This window comes from Lithobates pipiens, unplaced genomic scaffold, assembly GCF_037356315.1.
Source record: "Lithobates pipiens isolate NorthernLeopardFrog02 unplaced genomic scaffold, aLitPip1_a1.2 Scaffold_19, whole genome shotgun sequence".
NCBI classification, from domain to species: Eukaryota; Metazoa; Chordata; class Amphibia; order Anura; family Ranidae; genus Lithobates; species Lithobates pipiens.
Window position 1 is genome coordinate 110,250,420 of NW_027507764.1, and position 26,866 is coordinate 110,277,285.

The 26,866-nt window shown below is 42.5% G+C and overlaps 1 protein-coding gene across 2 annotated transcripts in view; it reads left to right on the plus strand.

Moving 5' to 3' along the window:
- The window catches only part of CNPY1 (canopy FGF signaling regulator 1), a 217,620-nt gene that overhangs the window by 126,345 nt on the left and 64,409 nt on the right, over nt 1-26,866 (plus strand). For both annotated transcript variants that reach the window (XM_077491159.1, XM_077491158.1), the window contains exon 3: nt 21,088-21,203. In XM_077491159.1, the coding sequence (XP_077347285.1) occupies nt 21,088-21,203 (116 nt within the window). The remainder of the gene's footprint in view (nt 1-21,087; nt 21,204-26,866) is intronic.

A 26,866-nucleotide genomic window follows, 5' to 3' on the forward strand; every position in this document is an offset into this window, starting at 1 on the left:
CCTCTTAACAAAATATGCCCATCAGTGTGCACCTTAACACATTCTGCCCATCAGTGTGCACCTTAAAAAAAATTTACCCACATACCTTGAGGGCAGGAGAGAGCACGTTCGGCAACCTGCGGGGGTGGGGGGGAACCTGCAAGATATACCTTGCATGAGAGCCAGGAGCAGGGAGCTGCAAGCAGCAAGGGGGCGGGGTGCGTACGTGACATCACGCCAGGCCGGGAATGAGAGCCTCGTGAGTAACAGGAGGCAGGGCACACACATGTGATGTTATTGGTTGCTGGGAAACCCACGGTCCCAACAAACCAATGACTGGTACTACACTGGTGGTCCAGGGCAGAAGCACCCCACGGGCTGTCATTTAATGACGATTGCACTATATAGTACATGTTACCCTAGTAAAGGGGCTGGCAGTGATTGTGAGCACTGCCTTTACAACCCCTTTAAGAGCACTGATAAGCATGTATGACCCCCCCCCCCCATTCATTTGAGGGGTCCCCTGGATAAGGTGATTTTAGGGGTCCCCTGGATGAGGTGAGCTCATACCCTAAGGGAGTTCATGGTGAAAGGGCATGATGGTGTAATTTGTGTGAATATTTAAGAAGATCTACTCACTATATTTTGGTGGAATTGGAGATTTAAGGACTATTTTGTTTTATTGGACATTTATTATATTTGCACATCGACCTACTCATTTATATTTTTGCACATATGTATTAGAGTGTTTTATATATTTATGAATTATTTCACAAGAGTTATATATATAATTTTTATTTATTCAGCAGAAATATATTTATATTGTTTTTGAGCACTTAGTCACTTTATCACCCAGGTGTATTATTATACACGATTTATATAGCAGCGCTTTACAATGTAGAGTGGGGACGGCACAATTACAGTGCAGTTCATTACAGAAGGGACAGGAGGGCCCTGCTCGTAGAGCTTACATTTTAAAGCGAGGGGTTGGTGGTACAAAAGGTAATAGATCGGGAATGATTTGATGGGGGTGGCTCAGGGACGGTTGTTAGGTGGGTGTGGGATAGGCTTCTCTGAATAAGTGCGTTTTCAGGGATCTCTTTAACGTGGACAGGTTAGAGGCTGATCGGATATATGGGGGCAGAGGATGGGAGAGGTTCTGGAGAAGTCCCAAAGGCGAGCATTAGAGGAGGTAACAAGAAAGCTAGAGAGCAGGAGGTCCTGGGAGGAGCGGAGGGGACGATTAGGGCAATATCTGCAGATGAGGTTGGGGATATAGCTTGGGTCGATTTTGTGGATGGCCTTGTATGTTGTGGTTAGCATTTTGAATTTTATACAATGGGATAGGGGAGGCCAGTGAAGGGATTGGCAGAGAGGGGCAGGAGTCATGGCTTGGTTAGTCAGGTGTATTAGTCTCACAGCAGCATTCATAATAGACTGAAGGGGGATAGCCTGCGTAAGGGTAGGCCATTAAGGGGAGAGTTGCAGTAGTCAAAGCGAGAAATAATCAAGAAGTGATTAAGTTGGTTTGTGATGTCGTTAGGAAGGGTCGAATTCTAGAGATGTTGCAGGATTTAGCCAGTTATTGGATGTGGGGGCTGAAGGAGAGGTCAGAGTCAAGGATTACACCCAAGACCCTGGCATGTGTGGAGGGACCAATGGTTGTGCTGTTAATCTTAATAGTTAATTCATGGGGGGGGGGACCAGGAAGGAGGAAATATAACAAGCTCAGTTTTAGAAAGATTGAGTTTGAGAACGTGGTGTGACATCCATACCGATCTGTCATTCAGTATTGAATTGAGGAGTGGAGAGATAGATCTGGGTGTCATCATAGAGGTGATATTGGAAGCAAGAATAGGAGGAGCCCAAGGACAGAGCCTTGGGATACCCCAACAGAGAAAGGAAGAGGAGCGGAGGAGATGTGAGTGACACTGAAAGTGCACTGAGATAGGTAGGAGGATAACTAGGATAAAGTAGTTTATCACTGCTAATGTATTTTAATTAGAGTGCTTCACATATTGTGTTTTGAGTAACCTGCTAGTATGTTTTTGAGTTACATCAGGATTGCTATTGGCAACAATGTTTTTTTTACTTAAGTACAGGTTTTATATTACTATTACTATTGGTGACATCAGTAGTAAAAAACAAAAGATAAAAAAAATAACTTTCTTGCCTAGAATTCATATTTAATTGAATTTATTGCAGTGGTTGGCATTAAAGGGGTGATATAAGATCACCAAGGCTCGGCGTTTATTTTTTCAGGAGATAACCTAGCAATATTCCATTGAACAGTAAGGAAGGTTTGAAGAGTTTAGTAGTATGTAATGCAGAGTGCAGGAGTAAGTAATACAAAGTTCGGGGGTCATTAGTATGTAATGAACAGTTCAGGGGTCAGAAGTAACGTAGGGTTCAGAGGTCAGCAGTAAGTTGAGTTCAGAAGTAAGTAATGCAGAGTGAAGAGATTAGTAGTAAGTAATGCAGTGGAGTGATAGATAGTGACATAAAGGGGCATGCTGCATGTATGGAGGGAAGAGGGTCAGGAAATAAAAGAATAGCGAATGAATGGTGAAGACTGAAGCAGAGCTCTCCATACAGAGGACAGAGTGCAGAGTGCAGATACATGATCTGAATGATCACTGCTGCTTTGCTACCACCTAAATTTTTGGGAAATTTGTATCTGAAGTGAATTATCTGAATTAACTTACGGACTTCACAAATCCTTCTTCAGGGTTACCACAAAGTCTTTTTTAATCAGCACATATTGTACTTCAACTGAACTTTGTCCTAAACAACAGCCTCACAGCGTGTTTGACCCCCAGACTGCAAAACTGAGGATCCATTGTTTCTGGTGAGTGGGGACACAAGAGGGGAGTGTGGTACATGGCACAGCAATTTCATATGAAGCACTCCAGCACTTTCTACATATTTGTAGCACATTAGCACGTTGCAAGAGACCATATTACATATTGACAATTCTTTGTTGTTTATCAGTAAGGCCCCTTTTCAGTGAGATGGTTTTCAAGCGTTTTTAGTGCTAGAAATAGCACCTGAAAACCACCTCCCATTCATTTCAGTGTGACTTTTCACACTGGGGCGGTGCGCTAGCGTAACGTTCGGAAAAGTCCTGCAAGCAGCATCTTTGGGGTGGTTTGGGCGCGCTGTATATATCACTCCCAAAATGACCTGCCCATTGAAATGAATGGCCAGTGCTTCCAAAGCACCTGAAAAGTGTTTTTCGGAAGCTAAGCAACACAGGTGCTTTTAAACCCTTCTTCGGCCGTTAGTAGGGGTTAAAAGCACCCTGCTAGCAGCTGAAAAGTGCTGCCTTATCACAACTGTAAGTGCTGTATTGATTTTTTTTTTTATTTAATCGTTAAAATATGCACAATAACAGTAACAATAGGAATGTACTTCATTGGTGTCAATCTTGTTCAGTGTTCTCAGCAATCATTTGTACAGATCTCAGTGTCTCTAGCAGTGAGTAGTAGACATGTGCACACTGAAATATTTTGTTTCTGAATTTCGTTTTCGTCCGAAAAATGCATTTATTTAGTTACTCCCGAAATTTGTTTTTATTTATTTCGTTTTTTGGTTAAAAATTGCATTCGTCCGAAAATCCAAATTAATTAAAGTCGAATCTGTCATTGAAGGCTTATAGTGTCTGTCGAATGTTCAAAGAAGATTAGACGGAGCAGCTAAACTGTAGGACTCCGTATAGTTTAGCTGCTCCGTAGAATCTTCTTAGAATTTTCAACAGACACCACAAGCCAAAGATTCGACGTTTGTATGTTTTTTGCTGCTTTGTTGAATCTTTGTTGTTCATGTTGAATGTAGATAGTTCAAACAGAAAATGGACTGGTGATAGTGATCACTGATCAGACGGGTAACAAGATAGGGTATATAGTAGAATCTATATAGAATCTAAATCTATAATATAGGATCTATAATAATAAATCCCTCCCCCCCCCCCACCACAATGCAGGCAGCCTCTGAGGCTATCACAACACTAGCAACACTAGTATCACTATCAATTTTGCACTAACACAATAGCAGCAGATTTAGGTCATAGGAAACATGAGCCAGATGTAAACAAAAGGTACAATACTGGGAACAATCGCCACCATTTAGTTGCTCCATCAAAGCAACCAGACCATACCCTGTGGTAATAGAGGGCAGGACACAGAACAAAATCTGATATGTCCAGGCGTACAGCATTGCCTTTTATATAGTTCTCCTATTCATGTAAGTGCATTAGCTGCTTAAGTCCCACATCTGCATCTCTAGAAAGCAAAGTTAGTTTATTTTTGCACCATTGAATATAGACAAATTGGCCAGTACACCCTGCAATTTACAGCTTCCTAGCTCAATTTTTTCTGGGTAAGGCTCAATACTTATCAGCACCCTTTTTTCCCCCCATTTTTAGAAGCGATCACCTTCCCTCTGTTGCCTTTGTTTTTGTTCTCAGCTGCATAAGAGCTGGGGAGTGCAGAAGCAGCAGGACACACAGCTATCCAGTGAAAGATTGTGCGGGGGGGGGGGGGTGCATGTCTGATCAATGGAGGAGAGCAAGCTGAGTTCCCAGCATAGCTAGAGAACTGATCATGATGTGCTCTCATTCTTAGTGTGGTCAGTTTTTAATAGGAAAGCAACCTGAGAGTAGCACCAGGGATTTCACACAAAGGAAGCAATACAAAGATCAGGATATTTTTTATACAAGTACATGGTACAGCAGGCACATACAGACATACACCACTTTTAAGTACACAATGGGGTTTATTTACTAAAGCTGGAAAGTGCAAAATCAGGCTCACTTCTGCATATAAACCAACAAGCTTCTAGGTTTTATTACCAAAGCTTAATTGAACAAGCTGGGGTTAGAAGCTCATTGGTTTCTATGCAGAAGTGAGCCTGATTTTGCACTTTCCAGGTTTGGTAAATAAACTCCATTGTGTACTTAAAAGTGGGGTATGCCTGTATCAGGAATTTAAAATGTTGGGGTAACAAACGTTTAAAGTATGCCTGTTTGAACAAGGCCTTATAGTTGCACAGAGTTACAGTATGTCACAAAAGTGAGTACACCCCTCACATTGTAAATATTTTATTATATCTTTTCATGTGACTACTCTGAAGAAATTACACTTTGCTACAATGTAAAGTAGTGAGTGTACAGCTTGTATAACAGTGTAAATTTGCTGTCCCCTCAAAATAACTCAACACACAGCCATTAATCTCTAAACCGCTGGCAACAAGAGTGAGTACACCCCTAAGTGAAAATGTCCAAATTGGGCCCAAAGTGTCAATATTTCATGTGGCCACCATTATTTTTCAGCACTGCCCTAACCCTCTTGGGCATGGAGTTCACCAGAGCTTCACAGGTTGCCACTGGAGTCCTCTTCAACTCCTCCATGACGGCATCACGGAGCTGGTGGATGTTGGAGACCATGCTTGGCCAGTCCATCACCATTACCCTCAGCTTCTTTAGCAAGGCAGTGGTTGTCTTTTAGGTGTGTTTGAGGTTGTTATCATGTTGGAATACTGCCCTGCAGCCTAGTCTCCGAAGTGAGGGAATTGTGCTCTGCTTCAGTATGTCACAGTACATGTTGGCATTCATGGTTCCCTCAATAAACTGTAGCTCCCCAGTGCCGGCAACACTCAGACAGCCCCAGACCATGACACTCCTACCACAATGCTTGACTGTAGGCAAGACTCACTTGTCTTTGTACTCCTCATCTGCTTGCCGCCACACACACACTTGACATCATCTGAACCAAATAAGTTTATCTTTGTCTCATCAGACCACAGGACATGGTTCCAGTAATCCATGTCCTTAGAATCCATTCACACAGGGGCAACTTTGGATCCGACTTGAAGTCGTCCCAAGTTGCCTCAAGTCGCGCAACATGATAAAATGTAAGTGAATGAGAGCCGTCTTAATGCACACTACTGAAGTTGCTCCGACTTCAGAAAAGGTTCCTGTACTACTTCAATCCAACTTCTAGGCAACTTCTACCCATTTCAATTGAAGTTGCCTCCAAGTCTGATCCTCTGTCTTAACTGAAGCAACTTTCCAGGAAGTAAAAATAGTTTCCTAGACAAACACCTCCCTCCCACAGAGCTGATTATTATGTGATTGGCCACTGGCAAAGTCCCCTGCCCTGGAGGCAACTTCAAGTTGCCTTGTAAGTTGCCCCAAGTCGCACTGTGATTCATACTCAAGTCGTGTCCAAGTTGCCTCCCAAAGTCTCGCTGGAAGTCGTGTTGCCCCTGTGTGAATGGACTCTAAGTCTGCTTGTCTTCAGCAAACTGTTTGTGGGCTTTCTTGTGCATTATCTTTAGAAAAGGCTTCCTTCTGGGATGATAGCCCAGCAGACCAATTTGATGTAGTGTGTGGCATATGGTCTGAGCACTGACAGGCCGACCCCCACCCCTTCAACTTCTGCAGCAATGCTGGCAGCACGCATACGTCTATTTCCCAAAGACAACCTCTGAATATGACGCTGAGCACGTGCACTCAACATCTTTGGTCGACCATGGCGAGGCCTGTTCTGAGTGGAACCTGTCCTGTTAAACCGCTGCATGGTCTTGGCCACTATGCTGCAGCTCAATTTCAGGGTCCTGGCAATCTTCTTATAGCCAAGACCATCTTTATGTAGAGCAACAATTCTTTTTGTCAGATCCGAGGAGAGTTTTTTTGCCATGAGGTGCCATTTTGAACTTCCAGTGACCAGCATGAGAGTGTGAGAGCGATTAGCACCAAATTTAACACACCTGCTCCCCATTCACACCTGAGACCTTGTAACACTAATGAGTCACATGACACCGGGAAGGGGGAAAATGGCTAATTGGGCATTTTCACATAGGGGTGTATTCACTTTTGTTGCCAGTGGTTTAGACATTAATGGCTGTGTGTTGAGTTATTTTGAGGGGACAGCAAATTGACACTGTTATACAAGCTGTACACTCACTACTTTACATTATAGCAAAGTGTAATTTCTTCAGTGTTGTCACATGAAAAGATATAATAAAATATTTACAAACATGTGAGGGGTGTACTCACTTTTGTGAGATACTGTATATTGTATTGAATAGCTTGACAGATGCATGTGATTAGAAATGATTCAGCTCTGTACTTTATTAAAATAAACATCAACTACAGTCCTAATCTTCTGTTTTGCCCCTCTCTAGCTTGAGGGGTGTCTAACTTGAGATCCTGCAAATGTCTGTACTGGGAATGTTAAATATGAACATGATGTGATTTTTTTTTTTTAATCCATTACATTTATGTGTGGAACATTGCTGTATAGAGGTTCTACACTACTCCCGTGTGCGCTCCTGCACTACAGCACCCCTTCAACCTGCTTTATTGAGATTAGTCACTTCAGTTGGAACACCTTCGATCAATGCAACATTGCCTATTTTAAAATTAGAAACATTTTATTCATGAAAATTTTGATATTTGCTATGGTCTCTAGTCAAGGGGTTAAACATAGTTGTGAAACACATTTCAATAAAAAAAAACTGTAATGTGCTTTGTTCCATTGGTTGCAATAATCAATAGGAGAAGAAATAATTCAAACAAGAATAGCTGTAAAATCAGCTTGTTATCTTATCAACAATATAATGTTAAGACTCTAAAGTCCTCTGAGAAGCCATGAAATATTTAGTTACCAAATCACATTCAGACATTATTGAAGGCAGGGGGGCTGGAGAATAGGTTGGAGGTGTCGCCTCTCAGTGTTTTAACAATACCATGGATCAGATCTGAGATAAATACCTTTAAATTGATGATTGGCCTTTTCGGTATGGTGCAGAAATGCAAATTAAAAGAAAAAAATATAATAGTTCTGGTCAATTGAGAAATAATTAATTTATTGTATCCAGACACACTGTTTAAGAACCAACTTCACCTTTAAATGTCTATTTCAACTTTGAGTTTCAGAGTGACATGAGGGAGCAATAAAGTCCTCACAACAGCCTCCATGCAGGTAAAGTCTACATCTAGATAGCAAAAAGATATGACATGGTCAGTTTAACCACTTGCTGACCATCTCACACCAATATACGTCGGCAAAGTGGCACCTTCCCTCGAAAAAAACGTATTGGTACGTTGTCCTTTTATGGACTGCTGGTCACCAGTGATCGTGGGCATGAGAGCTAGAACGGGAATTTGTGTGTGTAAACACACAAATCCCTGTTCTGTCAGGGTAGATGAGACAGATCGTTTGTTCCTAGTAAGTAGGAACAGTGATATATCTCCTCCCCCAGTCAGTCTCATCCCCCAAAGTAAGAAAAACTAACTAGGGAACACATTTAACCCATTGATCGCCTCCTAGTGTTAACCTCTTCCCTACCAGTGACATTTACACAGTAATCAGTGCATTTTAATAGCACTGATCGCTGCATAAATGTCAACAGTCCCAAAAATGTGTCAAAAGTGTCCAATCTGTCCGACGCAATGCCGCAGTACCGCTACAAATCACAGATCACCGCCATTACTAGTAACAAAAATGTAGTAAAATAAATAAAAATAATAATAAAATAAAAATGACATAAATCTTTACCATAGTTTGTAGACGCTATAATTTTTGTGCAAACCAATCAATATACGCTTATTGTGTTTTTTCTTTCTTTCAGAAAATATGTAGAAGAATATATATTGGCCTAAACTAATGAAGAAATTTGTATTTTAAAAACATTTTTGGGGATATTTATTATAGCAAAAAGTAAAAAATACAGTTTATTTTTTTCTAAATTTTTGCTTTTTTTGTTTATAGGGCAAAAAATAAAATTGGCAGAGGTGATCAAATACCACCAAAAGAAAGCTCTATTTGTGGGGAAAAAAAGGGACATAAATTGTGTTTGGGTACAGAGTTGCACGCCCGTGCAAGTGTCAGTTAAAATGACGGAGTGCCTGGCCATTAAGCTGGAAAATCTTCTGGTCTGTAATTGGTTAAAGCGTAAGAAAAAAAACATTCCCCCCGGGTGATCTATGTATATTGCAAGAATTATAACAACTTTTGTTGCATAGTCCTACCTTTTGTTATTCTGAAGTAATCCTTGTTTGTTTCTTTGCTTCTGGGCTCAGTGGGTCTAATGGGAGTGGTTTCATAAATATCAGTCAGCTGTGGCAGCTGCAGGGCACAAATGAGAAAATCTGCTGGGCCTGCAGTGGAGTTACCCTTTAAGAAGACTGTGTGTCAGGAATCTTGGGCTAAGAGCCCATTGCCATTCACCAGTAGGGTTTAAGAGGGTATATGGGCAGGGCTTCCACTCCCTCTCTGGAAAGCCTGCAGGACAAACACAAAGGAAGCATCCTGCAAGGGCTTACATGTTGCCTTGAAATCCAGCAAGATCAGGGCTGATATTTTTACTAAGCACTACCTATAAAAGTATGAAGAAACTGATACTGCTGTGATTTTTATTTATTTTGCGTGTATCTACACAAGATAATGGGCCACCCCCAAGGTAATTCTAGTCAGTAGGTTTTTTATCTTAATGCATTCATGTATTAAGATAAAAACTTCTGTGTGCAGCAGCCCCCCTAATACTTACCTGAGCCCCATTTCGATCCAGCGATGTTGCACGAGAGTCTTGGCTATCCGGGACTCTCCCTCCACAGTGGCTGAGACAGCAGCAGGGTGCCATTGACTCCCGCTGCTGTCAGTCAAAGTAAATGAGCCAATGAGTATAGAGAGAGGGTGTGGCTGAGCCGCTGCTCTGTGTGTCTGAGCAGAGCAGTGTCTCGGCTCAGGTACCCCCATAGAATGCCTGCTGTGGGGGTAGGAGGGAGGGTCCAGGAGTGCAGGTGAGGGACCCAAGAAGGGGAGGATTGGGGCTGCTCTGTGCAAAATCACTGTACAGAGCAGGAAAGTATAACATGTTTGTTATTTTAAAATGACTTTAGTATCACTTTAAATGTACAACCTTTATCTAATTGAGATTTTACTTGCCTTTAGTTATGTTTCTCAGTTTGCTAATATTGTCTTACAAATGTTGTAGTGCAAGATTTAGCATGTATCACCTTTCTTTTTAGTAGCCAGTATGCCAAAGCATGCACATTACCTAAAGGTGTCTTCACATGACAGCTATTATATAGAGGTTACTGGAGCAGAACTGGAAAATAGTGTTGTGTGAGATGGCCTTTCCCATCGACAAGCAGAAAGGTCAGGACAAACCTCAAGGGATATATTTGTGGTCTTACCTGGCCTCAATCACTGGAAAGACACGTCAGAGGGTAACACTTCCTGTCACGTCTCCACCTAAAACTGTGTAAACCCTTTACAGGATAAAAGCAGAAAATTAAGCTTATTCCTAAATCTGGTACAGGAAAGGTATTATGCTATATTTTTATTCAGTGATTAGGAATTTGGAAAATGTGCACATTACGATAAAAAAAGTTCAGCACAAGAAAACAACTAATATGATTTTGATGATCAGAGAAATCTGTTCATGTTAGAGAAAATTATCCATATATGACTATAAAAAAGGTAAGTTGTTTCAGTTTTTTGGTTGATGTCGGGGATTTTGAATCACCCAACAGCTTATATCTTGGCTATAACTTATTAGTTTATATCTCCCAGGGATTATCAGCCTTCAGTTGTGTGTAAACCATGTGACTGTCCTCCCCTCTGAATATTGGACTGCGTTTTTTTAAACCTTCATTCAGATTTGTTATCTAAATCAACATCACCAACATCTATTTTCAAAGCAGTATCCTACCCCCCAAAAATGTAATACTTTGCAGTTTACCAATCCATAGATGTCATGGCTGCATTAGTTAGCTTTTTTTTTTAACCTGGTGATCCGGCCGTTAACACACTTTCTGGTCTTAGGGTGCCTCCATTCTGGTTGGAGGAGTAATGGAGACACTTTTTGAACAGCAACATTGTCAACGTGAGGATAAGGTAGTATTAGATGCATTAGCAGATTTAGATGAACTTGCCTAACAAATAAGTCCACCAATGGTATATGATTTTAATGGAACCCACATGTGCCTCCTGGAGTAATTAATATCCAAGTAATGCAATTTAGCTACCTTTGTGGGCAGCCACAAAACTTGAACATTAAGTGAGACGTTCATGAATTGCAACAATAAAAAATAACACATTGAAGTAAAAGATTTTGCAAAAGCTCAGGATCCTAACTCTAATGAGAAGATGCTCCAGTACTGCGCAGGAGCAATTTTTTGTGGGATTTGAGATCCTCAGCTGCTCCCATGAGGAGGAGACACAGTGATGGCAAAATTGTCAAAAGCCCAGGAGTAAAGTAAGTTTTATGTTTCTTTGTGTTTTTTTTTTTTTTTGTGTGTGTAATCTAGCATTACAGACCTACCTAGCTTTTTTAGTCGAAAGACCACTATAAGTATGGGCATTGGAGCCACTGTTCTAGCTATCTAGCTAACCTTCACGGACTGTAATAAAACTTGCAAAGGCAGAAGTTAAAGTGCTTGTTACCCTAAAAAAAAAAAAAAAAAAAATGGATCCTGTTCCCTTAACGCATGTTAAACAGCACAGTGCTTGTGTTGTGTAATTTGGCCTCTGTATCACCTAAAATACCTGGCTGATCCTGATGGTTTCCACCCTCCCCCCTGTAATGTGCCCATGGTTTATCATAGCTGCTGAGCCCTGACACCGTGGTCAGTTTACATGCCTCCATCATCTGCAGCCCTCCTGTCCTATTCTGTTCTCCTCCCCCCCCCCCCCGCCTCCCTGCCTGTCAGCTCTGTGCCAGGATCTGCCCCTCCTCTCCTCCTAAAATAACTGTTACTTTCAGGCAGTGTTTCTCAAATCCAGTCCTCAGGCCCCCCCAACAGGTCATGTTTTCAGGATTTCCCTCAGATGAAACGGCTGTGGTAATTGCTAAGGCAGTGAAACTGATCAAATCACCTGTGAAAAATAATGGAAAACCTGAAAACATGATCTGTTGGGGGGGCCTGAGGACTGGATTTGAGAAACACTGCTTTCAGGTACTCACCTGTTTTCCTTAATGCAATGTGCCCAGTGTAGCTGTAAAAAAATGCTGTTCTGTACTGTATTTCCAAGCTCCGCTCTGCAATCACCTAACTGGCCGCCTCTCTCCTCTCCTCCTCCAGACTGACGTCAGCAGGGGGATTCTCAGCCACTCCTGCTGTACCTATCTGGAGAGGGAGCAACGGCCAGTCACGTGAGCAGCGACCGGACACGTGAGCGCCGAGTGGCTCTCGGAAATACAGTATAGAATGGCATTTTTTAAAATAAAACAGATACACTGGGCACATTGCATTAAGGAAGATGGAGAGAATTTACAGGTACTCCAGGTACACGACAGACTATCCAAGGGTTAATACTGCAAGACACTGAGGGACCCCCAGTACTGGGAGACAATTTCAATGAACAGAAACACATACACAGTGTTAGTTCAAAGAAATGTCTGAGTTTTATTGGATGGGTATACAGCTTATATTTGGTTCAACTTTACCAATCATAATAGGGGAGGAGGGACTGGTTAGTAGGAGGATGTATTGAATTATCATTAATAATTAATTAAACAGTTCATCATTATATGGTTATACATGCCCAGGGCAACCATCAGAAATTTTGGGGCCCCTTACACAGCTTTAGGTCGCCCCCCCAGGCCTGACCATCAACATTTCATAGAGCCTAACCACTGGCCTTACCACCGAATCTGCTCACTGACATCCCATACCAAGTCCCACTCCTCCTCCTTCCCTTGTCCTCTTCTTCCTCCTCCTCCTCCTCTTCTTTAAAGCCACTTTCACACTGAGGCACTGTCCGCATTGACAGTAAAGTGGCGCTAGTTTTAGCAGCGCTTTACCTTCGTTTTAGCAGCGCTTTTCGCGCCACTAGTGAGGTACTTTTAACCCTTTTTCAGCTGCTAGCATGGATTAAAAGTGCCCCGCTAGTGCCTGAAAAGCGCAGCTAAAATGACGGTAAATCGCAGCTTAAACTAGTGGCGCTTTACCGTCAATGCGGCCAGCGCCTCAGTGTGAAAGTGGCTTTATTGCTTTCTGTCTCTGGTCTTCATGTTCACAGCTTTGGCAGCACTGGCCATTGTTTTCAATGGCAGGGGAGGTTTAGGAGTGGTGTATTCACTGCTCCCGCACCGCCGCAAAGATGCTGCTTGCAGGACTTTTTTTTCCCGTCCCGCAAGCGCACCACCCCAGTGTGAAAGCACTCAGGCTTTCACACTGGGGCTGCAGAAGAGGCAGTTTACAGGCACTTTTCTGGTGCTATTTTTAGCGCAAAACGCCTCAGTGTGACAGTGGCCTAACAGGACAGATTCTATAATTAGCAGACCCACATGAAAAGTTACCTGGGGGGAAGATACATAAATTGTGAGATATCAAAGTATTTCAGACACAACCTGTAACATAACGTTTCATTTAGTGCATGTGTGTAGAGACACAGCTACTCACCAGCATCTGCAGGGTGGAGGAGCCAGGACATTGTTGCAGAAAAGAGGTAGAAAGTAGCATGCTGATGACTGGAGGGGTGTGTCAGGGAGAGCTCTTGCTCTTGCTCTCCTGCCAATCACCTCAGATCCCTCCCCAGAACTCCACTCCCCATATCCATCTGCTGCAGGGATGAGCTCTGTTTAATGTAAGCAATCTGTCTTCTCCTCCTGCCGCCCGATCTCCTCAGTGTCTGCAGCTCTGCCACTTGTGATGTAAAGTAGATCAGGCAGGCAGTGGGGGGAGCAGCAGGAGGAAAACATCAGATGACACCAGCAGGTGCCCATCCAGTTTCAGTCCTGTTCCTGGTCACAAGAAGCTGTCCCACTATGGCTGTGAGACCCTGTATACTTTCGGCTGTTCCGCCACACTTCCTGGTTGCCGGGGCAACGGCAAGCTCACTCCTCACAGGCGCCGCCGATTAGAAGCCTCCGGGAACACTTCTGCTGCGATTGGTGGAGGGGGAGGTGGGCGGAAACTTTTCCACCCACCTCCCCCTCCACCAATCCCAGCAGAAGTGCATCCCGAGGTGTTTAATCAGCGGCGCTGTGAGGAGTGATCTTGGCGTTGCCCGGGCAACCAGGAAGTGTGGTGGAACGGCTGAAAGTGGCTGTTAATCATCCATCCTTCAGGCAGCGGGTGAAAATATCTTGGGGGCCCGAGTCGCTTGGGACATCCGGGCCCCTTGGGATGCCAGGGCCCGTTACATGAGTGTGGGCTGTACCCCCCTGATGGCGGCCCTGTACATGCCTATAACCTTTAAAAACATGGCTGCCACAAGGTTACCAGAGGGAAAACACCATCTGTTGATGACTAATTGATCATCTTTCCATTACCTTCCTGTCCTATGTTTATGTACCCTTAAAGAGGAAGGCGGGCAAAACCACATTTCTCTTTCGTTCATTGACAGACACAGCTCCTTTAACCACTTAAGGACCGCCGCATGTAATGATACGTCGGCAGAATGGCACGGGCACAAGCACGTACCCGTACGTGCCTGCCTTCCAGTGGGTGGGGGGTCCGACCGGACCCCCTCCCGCTGGATGCGGCGGTCCGTTTTGCTTCAGGAGCGATCCGGGATGAGGGGATGTCCGTTGGTTTCTGGCCATCCCTTCTCGATCGCTCCTGGCGAATGAGAAGCTTCCCCTGCCTGTGTAGGGTAAACACAGGCAGGAGGAAGTGATGTCACTCTCCTCGGGGCAGTCTTTTTGACCGGACTGCGAGGAGAGAAGACATAGTAAGTGTGCACCAACGCTACACTGACATGTAGGTACACATAGGCACACTGTCACCCCCCCCCCCCCCGATTCCCCCCCCCCGCCCCCCCATCACAGTGTCACTGATTGCAGTGATCATTTATTTACTGATCACTGCATTTAGTGTCAGTTGTGACTAAAAACTGTCAGGGCAGTTAGTGTTAAGTCCAGGGTAGCCCCCTACCCCCCATAATAAAGATTTAACCCCCTGATTGCCCCTAGAGTTAACCCTTTCACCCCCTTTTGCCAGTGTCACTAAGCGATTGTTTTTCTGATCGCTGCATTAGTGTCACTGGTGCTGCTAGGTAGCTAGTTATTTTTTAGGTTCACTGCCAGGTTTTTATTGCATTAGGTACCCCCATATACTACCCAATAAAGGTTTTAACCCCCTGATTGCCCCTAAAGTTAACCCTTTCACCAGCGATCACCGTATAAGTGTCACTGGTGACGCTGGATAGCCAGTTAGTTATTTAGGTTCCCCGTAAAGGTTTTTATATAGCGTCAGGGACCCCCATATACTACCAAATAAAGATTTTAACCCCCTGATTGCCCCTAGTTAACCCTTTCACCAATGATCACCGTATAAGTGTTACGGGTGACTCTGGTTAGTTTGCTTATTATAGCATCAGGGCACCCACCATTTATTACCCAATAAAGGTTTAACCCCCTTATCACCCAGCGGGTGATATCAATTAGGTTTTAGGGTCAGATAGGGTCTGTGTCGCCCCAGGCAGCGCTAGGTTAGTTCCAGTACCGTTAACACCCACGCGCAAAGCATACCCCTCCCGTAGTGGTATAGTATCTGAACAGATCAATATCTGATCTGATCAGATCTATACTAGTGTCCCTAGCAGTTTGGGGTTCCAAAAAAACGCATTGTTAGCGGGATCAGCCCAGATACCTGCTAGCACCTGCGTTTTGCCCCTCCGCCCAGCCCACCCAAGTGCAGTATCGATCGATCACTTTCACTTACAAAACACTAAATCTGGTAAATCTGGTAAATCTGAAGGAAAAACTCAGCAGAAAAACTGATAGTGTGTATGGGGCTTCACAGTTTTTTTTGGTAGCGTTTTATATTTAAATTCTGAAGGCAGTGCTTGGATTTCGGGGTCCCGTACGTGGCTAGGCTCCCAAAAAGTCCCCCACATGTGGTATCCCCGTACTCAGGAGAAGCAGCAGAATTTATTTTGGGGTGTAATTTCACTTATGCCCATAGCATGTGTGAGCAATATATCATTTAGTAACAACTTTGTGCAAAAAAAAAAGTTTGTAATATTCCCGCAACATTTGGCAAAATATAAAATATTCCATTTTATGGCCTTCGAAACTGTGATAGGTAGTGAGAAGTGAAATCAAAAATTTGCACCCTTAGAAATCCTGAAGGCAGTGATTGGTTTTCGGGGTGCCGTACGCAGCTAGACTCCCAAAAAGTCCCACACATGTGGTATCCCTGTACTCAGGAGTAGCAGCAGAATATATTGTGGGGTGCAGTTCCACATATAACTATGGCATGTGTGAGCAATATATCATTTAGTGACAAGTTTTTGTAAACTTCTTTTTTTTTTTTTTTGTCATTATTCAATCACTTGGGACAAAAAAAAATAAAAATTTAATGGGTTCAACATGCCCCTCAGCAATTTCCTTGGGGTATCTACTTTCCAAAATGGGGTCATTTGGGGGGGGGGGGTTGTACTGCTTTGCCATTTTAGCACCTCAAGAAATGAGATAGACAGTCATAAATTAAAAGCTGTGTAAATTCCAGAAAATGTACTCTAGTTTGTAGACGCTATAACTTTTGCGCAAACCAATAAATATACGCTTATTTACATTTTTTTTTTACTGCAGACATGTGGCTGAATACATTTTGGCCTAAATGTATGACTAAAATTGAGTTTATTCGATTTTTCTTATAACAAAAAGTAGAAAATAACTTTTCTTTTTTCAAAATTTTCAGTCTTTTTCCTTTTATATCGTAAAAAATATAAATCGCAGAGGCAATCAAATACCATCAAAAGAAAGCTCTATTTGTGGGAAGAAAAGGACGCAAATTTTGTTTGGGTACAACATTGCATGACCACGCAATTACCAGTTAAAGCAGTGCAGTGGCAAATTGTAAAAAGACCTCTGGTCCTTAGGCTGACAATTGGTCCGGGGCTTAAGTGGTTAATCTTGACCTTAGGGTTATCACACCACCTTCAAGAGAGGACTAGGCAGAACATGTAAAACATGTAAAAACAGTAAGACTGCACAGCACCGCCCAGGGGGCGGTCCCACTGGCTATAGCCCATTGCCCTGCTTCCTGCAGCCTAGTTTTTTTCTGCCTAGTGTAGGAGAAGGACCTGGCTCCCTGAGGGAATCATTGGTCCTCAGAATTTTTTCATTTTTTTGCAATTTTGATCCTGTGATCTACAATCAACAGCTGGGTGACAGGCTGGATAATATAGATCCTTGTAGTCTCCCCAGCCTGGCCATTGAGCTTGAGCAGACCCTAGCTATACGCTGGGTCGGCCACGACATGCCCCTTCTGGTCTAGGGGTGGCCGGTGGGCTATATGCTCCGGGGCACACATATAACTGGGCTACTGCTGTCTGTGTCACAGTCTGCAATGGCCAACAGCCACCCCATACTGCTCGGGTGATGGGTATGTGTCGGAATGTGTCCAGCAGTCCCGACAGGAGGGGTAAGTACGGCTCCCCCTGCTTCGGCAGGATGGAGCAGCTGGGTAGTCCCTGGGAGGTCGATTAGGGGGTCTCTCACTCTCCCTTTCCTCTCTCCCTATCCTTCATTCCCTCCTCCCCCTGCTGGGGCCGCTGTGTGACAGGGCATGAGGTGCGGTGTATGTACCTGGCCGTGGGTCCTCCGGGGGGGTTCTGGGCCTTATTCCATATGCACTACTGCAGACTTTTGAAGTGAGCGCTGGTAACAATCAGGAAGGTTCCCCTCTACTGTATAGTTCGGAGGCCGCGGCGCACACGGGTGCCAAAAAAAGTTAAATTTTGATGCATCTGACCTCAGAACAGTTTTCTACTTTTCAACAGTCCATTTTTAATTCAATCTTATTTTATTAAAAAGAAAAGTTAAGAAAGACAGTCATTATCTTAAACATTACAAGCAAGGACAAGATACACCAACAATAGGCATCGTGTGTGTCAGAACAAAAACATGTCCAGGTTACAGATAAAAGGATTAAAAGCATGTATATAAAGGCGACCAGGAGACCTTTTGTGATATGAATCCGTGTGAAAAAAAAAAAATATATAAGCTAAAGTACCCTTCATCCTCAGTTCAGTTAAGGGGATCAAGGCTGCCCCTTACGCAGTGCATCAGACGAGATTATATAAAAATATGTATGAAAAATATTACATAGGGTTCTCACATTGAGTCAGTAACAATAGATAAGTCGAAGCCATGGTACATTGGCTTGATGGATTCCTAGGGGGTCTATTTAAATATAGAGAAAAGAAAAAGGAGCAGGGGCATTTAAGAGGGGGCAGAAAGATAGGGGACAAGGATCACTCCATCATGGTCCCAGGGCAATATCATCCAGGCCGTGTTCGGCCCAGGAGATAAACTCAGAGGAGTATTGGAACATGGACCATGAATTCCAGGAGAGAGCAAACTGTTCGTCTTTACCATATTCCTCTGCCAACAGACGTTCCAGGTCCCTTATGTGGTCCACTTCAGTAGCCCAATCCCCCAGGGAAGGCATGGATGCCGATCTCCAATGACGGGGAATCACTACTCTGGCCGCCGCCAGAAAGTGTCGTAATATATCTTTTTTGATGGATTTGAACGTAATAGGGAGTATAGATAAGAGAGCCACCTCAGGTGAGGGGTGTATAGAGGTTGCTATCAGCTTGCAGTAAAGTTTGAATATCTGTCGCCAATACCCTTGCATAGGAGGGCATTCCCACCATATGTGGAGCATGATTCCCCGGGAGCTAAGACACCACCAGCAGGTATCTGGTACTGCTGGGCTGAAATGGTTTATAGTCGATGGGCATCTGTACCATCTCGTTACCAGTTTGAATCCCTTTTCCTGGGTCTTAGTGGCGAGGGATAGTTTGTGAGTCAGGATAAAACATTTTTGCCAGTCAATAAGGGAGATATAGTGTTGTAGTTCAGTCTCCCAGGCCACCGTAAATGGAGGCAGGTCAGGGGAGGAGATGTTGAGCAAGAGGGAGTAAAGTTGAGATACCACATGTGTTGGAGGTTCTGCCTGCATGATCAGTTCCTCAAATCCTGTCGAATCAGCAAGGATGTCTGGAATGGATGGGAAAGTCTGGATGTAGGAGGTAGTCTGTTGTCTCTGAAGTCTGAACTGCATGGGATGTCGGGAGGTCAGACCAGTAGGGGTATCTGTCCTTAAAGTGGGGTCTGCTCGAAGGACTTGGGCAAGTCTCCTATGATCTTCTTTTTGCCATGCCCCCCCCCCCCCCCACCGGACCGTGGGCAAGGTCCATGGGAGAGCGGAGAGTTCCATTGGGTTCATGTAACTTTCCAACTGAACCCAAAGCTTGGTTGAAGAGTGTGCTCTGCTGCTTCATGGTATAGGGAGGCGTTGGTGAACCTCTGCCCATCTTTACTTCTGAAACACATTGGCTGTCTAAGATGCCCTTTTTATACCCAATCATGTTACTGGCCTGTTATCAGTTAACCTAATTAGTTGCAAAATGTTCTCCCAGCTCTTCCATGTTAATACCGCTTACTTTGCCAGTTTTTTGCTGCCATGTCACAACTTTTGTGTTGGCGCCATAAATTTCAAAATGATATTATTTTTTTCTTAAAATGGGACATTTTCTCTGGTTAAACATTTGTTATGTTTTCTATTGTGAATAAAATATGGGTTTATGAGATCAGCAAATCTTTGCATTCGATTTTTATGTAGATTTTACGCAGTGTCCAAACTTTTTTGGAAATGGGGGGTTGTACCCAGCAATGTATTTCTGAGCATCCTGGGATGTCCAAAAGGCAGGTTGTAACATGCAAATGCTAAATATACCTCCTTAAAGAGGAAGTAAACCCTGATGAGTTTACTTCCTCTTTTATTCCCTGCAAAGGCAAAGCATAATGGACTACTATGCATCGCATAGTAGCCCATTATGTGTCACTTACCTGACACAGGAGCCAGCGAAGTCGCCGCTGTCCCCTGTAGTCCGCCGCATCCATCTTGTTGGTGGGGTCTCGCAGCTCCGCTGCTGTCATTCGGCGAAGCCACGATGACATCACTCCCGAGCATGCGCACGGGAGCCGACACGCGCGGCAGCTCCGTCGCTGAGAATGCCACGCTCAGTGCGCCTGTGCGCCGCTGTCTACGGCGCATGCACCGCAGACAGCGGTGCCTGTTTTCGGGGAAATATCTCCTAAACCATATAGGTTTAGGAGATATTGCTTGGACCTACAGGTAAGCCTTAATCTAGGCTTACCTGTAGGTCAAAGTGGTTTGTAAGGGTTTACAACCACTTTAAGTCAGTGGCTGGCCAGACTCCTTTGCCCAGCTATTGTTTGAGTCTGTCCATAATGTTTCATATTCAGTATCTAGTCACTAGAAAGGGTAAGTCCATGGCTATAGGAAGTTTTATGGAGCTTGGAAATACATGATAGGTACATGGGAGTTTTGGGTGAATTTGCACTTTACTTGGTGGAAGGGTTTGTTTTGAAGCTTTACTACCCTGGAACACAGAGGATGATTTGCTAAAGGCAAATATGCTGTTTGCTTTGCAAGGAAATTTTCCCCAGAGCTTAGTGAATGTGGTGAAATTTTACCTTACAAAGAATACCCAACCATATCCAAGGAGAATGTAAACAAAAAAAAAAACTGCATTTTTGCTTGCACAGGATTTGATGATTGAAGTCAGCAGAGTTTCACATTATTTATTAAGCTCTGAGCAAAATTCCCAAAGTGAACAGTATATTTGCTTTTAGTAAATTAACCCCAAAGTATCACCGGGAGATGAGGGCGGATCTCCCCAAAGTAGTCACCAGCACCAGTAAAAATCTCTTCATTCAACAATTTATTTTTTTGCTGTTAATGTGTCTATTGGAGACATTTTCCCTTCCCATCCCTTCCCTTTTCTTCCCTTCCTCTGATTACAGGAGGGCAGGAAGAGTAGGGACATTTTCTCAAAGGGAACATAGCAATAAAAACGTGATAGAGCTTCTAATCTGCTTACTACTCAAATCTAAAAATGTATGTTTTTTCCTGAAGTTTGGCTTTAAATACTTCTGCATGAATATATAATATATTAAATTCAATATTAATATAAAGTATGTAATAATAAAAGTACAAAATTCTAACATAAAAAACGAACAATAGAGTCCCTTTAAGAGAACAGCAGTTCACCTTTTCTTTGAAATAATCCTTGCACAGTATTCTTGATGTTCTTTTCCCCTCCTTTGCAGCCTGCAGGGCACTGGTAGATGAGCTGCAGCATGAAATTAGGAAAGTGAACCCGAGTAAGACAATTGACGTGGGGTCATTCAGGATAAGTCCGGATGGAACGCAGGTACAGAATAAGGTAAGAGGAAAATAAAGAAGAGTCTGGATTGAAAATGCTGCTAATATTAACAAGCCAGTGGTTTGGGCATAATCCTAGAGCCTTCATGATTGGATTTACTCCCGCTGGGAGCTGACATAACCTTAAACTTCCTTTTCACATATCTTGTGTAACTCCTGTGTTCCTGGTAACCGTTTTGAACTGTCTTTTATTTCACTTTCTGAAGCATTAGGAAATGTATTGAAGACTATTGTTTTTTTGCTTTGTTTGATTTTCATGCATATTAGGGGATATCAGGATAGCCGACACAATGCACCAGTTTAATGTATAATTGCATAGAAATAAAGGCTAATTGAAATCTGCAAATGAAGGCCCTTTAGGATTCCTTCAGGGAATCTTTCAAGGCCACTGAAGTCAAATTCTTTTTTTTTTTTTTTTTTTTTTTTTTTTAGATTAATGTAATGCATATGATCTGCTATGTTCATCTCCTCACTTCTTTGCCAAAACTAAAACAGGATGTCTGGCGTAATCCACACAAATTTGTCTTTTTCTTTTTTCATAGCTGTTTGGGGGGGGATTATTTTAGCTGTTTTGCTGTACAAAAAAAATGTAAGGAGCCCTTTCTTTCTTATGTGTTTATCAAGCCCTTCTTGATATAGAACACATGTGAAAATATAACAGTGCCACATCCTTCAGGATTCAAATGTTCGAGTTACTACCCAGTATATCTTGCTGATCGGTATGTTTTCTCGCTCATCAGCAGTAAATCAGTTTTCCTGGCCTGAGGGAATGGGTTTTAAGGAAACAATAACCAATCGGTCAGTGATGTTTAATTCATGTTATATTTCTTTATGGCTTAATTTGTGATATTTACTGTATGCTATACTTTTTAAGAGTGTATTTTTTTTTTTTACTTTTGAATACCATGTAATTTCAGTTATTGCTTAAAATGTAAATTACTTCTGTATTTCTGCTTGTTTATACAAAAGGCATGCTTTTGTGAATGGATTCATGAAGTAATTCATTGACTGTCCACCACTTGTGTCTTGCAGCCCGATTGCTGTAACAGCTTTGTAAGCAGTGTAACAGCTTTGAGAATAATTTGTTGTGTAGTCGAGTAGGGTATTTGCCATCAAGCAGTTGCTCCTCTGAACAAATAAGAGAGCATAAGGGCATGATGGGGACAAACATCTCTGGGGGCATGACCTCAAACTAGCAAGAGGAAAGTTCTCGAGTACTGTTAGAAATTATTTTTGTTACTGAAAGAGTAGAGGAAGCTTTGAACAGACTCCCAGCAGAGGAGTTAATCTGCTATAAGTGAATTAATAGATGATTGGGATAAACATAGAGATATCCTGGTAACAAAATTCAAATAAAAAAGGGAAGAATAGATGGACAATTTGTTCCTTTTTCTCCCATCTGTCTTCCTGTGTTTCTATATAAAAATGTCTGCATGCAGGATCATTTCTGTGAGATCTATTCAGAAAATATTTTGTGAACTGTCTTGGCAGTCAATACAAAAGTTTTCGGGTCAGCTGTGGATGCATGACATGCAGATATGGTATAACAGTGCCACCCAACCCACGTAAAATGTAAGCTCACGGATAATCCTGCTTGGTGGGTCTGGGAGCCTTTATAAATTACTAAATTCTATGGAATTTTTTTGGTGAATAACAATATAGAAGTCTTCTCACAGGCAACTGACATTCAAATGCTCTTGCAGCCCATGATCAATGATGGTAAGACTGCACTATGTCTGTAATGACTGATGTTCACCTAATGGTCATCCCAGACTACACAGAGATTTGTTACAAGAACAGAACAAAATCATTCAGTAGGCAATTAAATTTAAGTATTATAAATTGTGTACGTTAATAGTAAATAGCCAAATTGTCGATGAACCCAAGTCAGTAAAGACTCAAGCTTTTCACCATTCAGGCTTTTGACCAGAAAAAAAAGTAAACTATGCTTAGATTATAACTGAAATGTAAAGCCTCACCTCAAACGTATACATTACAATTATGTACTACGAATGGTAAAATATGGCACTTAGTGCAGTATCTTTAATTTAGAATGGCACCCTAACTCTCACAGTAGGTTCCAGCACACTTGTAAATGGACTGCCATAATGCCATACATTAATAATTTGTTAAAACATAATCAGTACAAGCTGCAATGAACTACAACTTTTACAGTACACCTTTTGTGCTTCAGGAAAAAGTCATGCATGCTGCTTAAAGTAATTTGAAAATACATTTTTAGTACCACTTTCAGTTTTCATAAAATAATTCCCGGTGATCCAGCCCTGAATGTGTGCAGACAGATCTTGTTAAAACATGAGAACACCGTGTCCCTATCTTCCATTTGTTTTCCGTGTTGTCACCATCTCACATGCTCTTTCAGTCTACGCTTCAAATGGCATTGCAAGATCCACTGTTGACCCCGTCAGAAAGCTGGGCCTAAGAAATGATGTGCAGCGATTGCTGGAGTGCACACATGTAGACAGGAAATGCAAGGATATGCAACAGAGGATTAAAAAAGGGAGAAAACAATATATGTACACAGTGCTCTATCTAATGAAACATCAACACCTGCACCCACAGAGGTCTAGAAGTAATTTTATTTCAAAATGTTGTATCAGTATGGCAAGCTAATATATTATTTTATTGGTAATTGCTATTACATCTTGTTTAAAAAGATATAAGGTACAAGAAAGGGTTACAATAAAATGTACAACATTGAAATGTACCTGTTAAAAATTAATTGCAGACAGAATGAAATATAACTCTCGTAAGGGCATAAAGACATCTGAAGAGATAATTTTTTTGTTTGACAAAATGCAAATGATGGTGATGCTCATTTTACATTGTTTCTCCTAACTGTGAGGGGTGGTCTTTCTTTCAGTGCCCATGTCACTTCCTGTTGACATAGATGCTACCCATTGGCTGTCAAAAATATCCACCAAATGGTCATCAGAGAGCCTTTTAGTCTGACAGGGTCAACATGGTGATGTCATGGCACTAAACGCAGGGACAATTATTTTTTTCTTTGGTCTGCCTTGGTGCAAGTATTTGACCTGAAAGGGCCACAGAGAGCGCCAGAAAAGAGGAATGAGGAAGCATTGCTTTAAGTTATTGTGTATCCTTCAGCCAGAGTGGATACAGGGCATCTAGAGCAGGGGTATTGATTTAAAATTCACGGCGTTCTGGTTAGTAAAATTTTCTTCCAGTAGAGGTCCAAATCGCATGTTTTTGCTTTTACTCAGCCCACCTTTACATCACAGCCCCCTACTTTGCATCACAGACACCCCTTTTACATCATAGCGCAACTTTTTTTATCACAGTCCCTTTTTTAACATCACATAGCAGATTTTTACATCGCAGTCCCCCCATTTACATCACAGTGCAATCTTTTCCATCATGGTCCCCATTTGTATCATTCCACCCCTTTTATTGCTTTCATCTTTATGTCACAGCCTCTTATTCGCACCACATCCCCCTTTAAAATACAGTCCCCGATCATTGCATCTCAGTACCCCGTCACATAAAAGTCAGTCTCTTTTACAATATAGCCCCGCTTTACATTATATCATCCCTGTTCACATCACAGCACACCCCTTTGCATCACAATTACCCATTTGTATAGCAGCTCCCCCTCTACATTATGTCCCCCTTTACACTACAGCCCCCCTCCACATCAAATTTCCTACTTTTACATTATAGTACACCTTTTGCATTTTAGCAGCCCCCCTTTATATGTCATCCACTCTTTGCATAAGGTAGGCCTGCCTTAACAGCACAGCCCCCTTCCAGTCCTATTTTTCATAGCAGAGCATGGGGGGGTTGGAATGTGCTTCTGCCTGTAACAGTTTGTTGGCAGGAAAGAATTGGTGTCATCTTTTCATATGTTTAGGACTTCTAATTTATGTGCAGAAACCATCCTCTAATATTGCACCTCCATCAGATTCGCATGCTTCTCCCTGCCTATGTCATCCCATGTTGGTACCTCAGCATAGGACAAGATAAACAGAGATGAAGTCAGAGATCCTGATTTTTCTGGTTCTAGTTCAGATAGTGAACAGAATCCAGAGGAAGAAATCTCCTGCCCATCTAGGTATAAGCTATTCTTTAGAGCAGGGATCTCCAAACTACGTCCTTCCAGCTATTGCAAAACTACACGTTTCATGAGGCATTGTAAAACTCTGACATTCACAGACATGACTAGGCATGATGGGAATTGCAGTTCCTGAACAACTAGGGCCATAGTTTGGCGAATCCTGCTTTAGAGAAAGTGGATGAACGCCTGAGAGTCATTTATGACACTTTTGATATTGAGGACTATAAAGTGCAATTAACCAGGCATGGTTTAATGTACCAGGGCTTACAAAAGAAAAAAAATGTCTGGCTTAATTCCTGTACATAAGGCATTATCTGATTCTATCTTGAAAGTATGTAAAAACCCTGAGAGGAACCCATTTTTTATTTTTTTTAATAGTTTAGAGTTATTCTTTTGATGACGAACACGCCTTTGTTTGGGACAAAAGCTCAAGGCTGGATGCCCCTCTTGCTACCATGTCTAAAAAAAACAGATCTTGCATTTGAAGGTATGGGAATCCTCAGGGATCTGATGGACAAGGGAGATGACATTGAGGATTGCAGGACTTTGTCCCACAGTGGGGATGGTTAAACTCCAACAGGTTTATACTAGATCTAGTAGTACATGGTTACAAATTGGAATTTGACTACCAGCTATCATCCAGGTATAGGTAATGAACCTGCCAGGAGACCCAGAAAAAGCTTTGCCTCTCTTATACAGAGAACACGTGGACCAAAGGCTGCTAGTACATGTACCATAAGCAATAGGAGGAGAAGCTTTTTACTTGTATAGGTTGGTAGTAAAAAAAAAGCCTTCAGGAATGTTTCGCCTAATTCTAAATCTCAGACCCACGAACAAGGCAATAAAGTACAAAAAGTTCCAGATGGAATCTATTTTCTTGATCAGAGCTCTATTTCATCAAGATTGTTTTACGGCCATGTAGGATCTTCATGATGTATACTTTCATATACCAGTAAGGAAGAAGCCACAGAACCTCCTACATGTTGCTCTCAGAATAGGTCCTGTAGTATATCATTTTCAGTGAAGAGCACTTGTTTGGACTCTGCTCAGCTCTGAGGGTCTTCTTCAAGGTTATGGCCGAAAGCTCCAGCACCTCCTGACATTCCAAGGGATACCAGTCATTTCATATCTAAATTACCTCTTTGTAACAGTGCCAACAAAGGATTGATTAACCACAGATATCCTATTCATTCAGAAATGGCTGAGCAAACTGGGTTGGTTAATAAACCTGAACAAAACCAATGCGCAGTACCTTCTCAGAGAACACCTTTTTTGAGCTACTGTACATTCTCTGTAGAGTCAATCAGAAGCCCCTTTTACCAAGAGAAAAAAATACAGAGGATCTGGTTACTTGTATCTCAGGTGCAAACCAATCAGCTAGTGTTTTAAAGGTTTGTGATGTCAGCCCTGGGATTTATTACAGCAACCTTCCTTGCAGCACATGCTCTGTAGAAAGCTTGGACCTGCCCACTATGTTATGCTTTTCACCCTAAAGAACTTCTAACACAAGTCTTCCAAAAGTTCATGCAGGAGAAGACAAACCTGATTCTCATAACTCCTTATTGGCT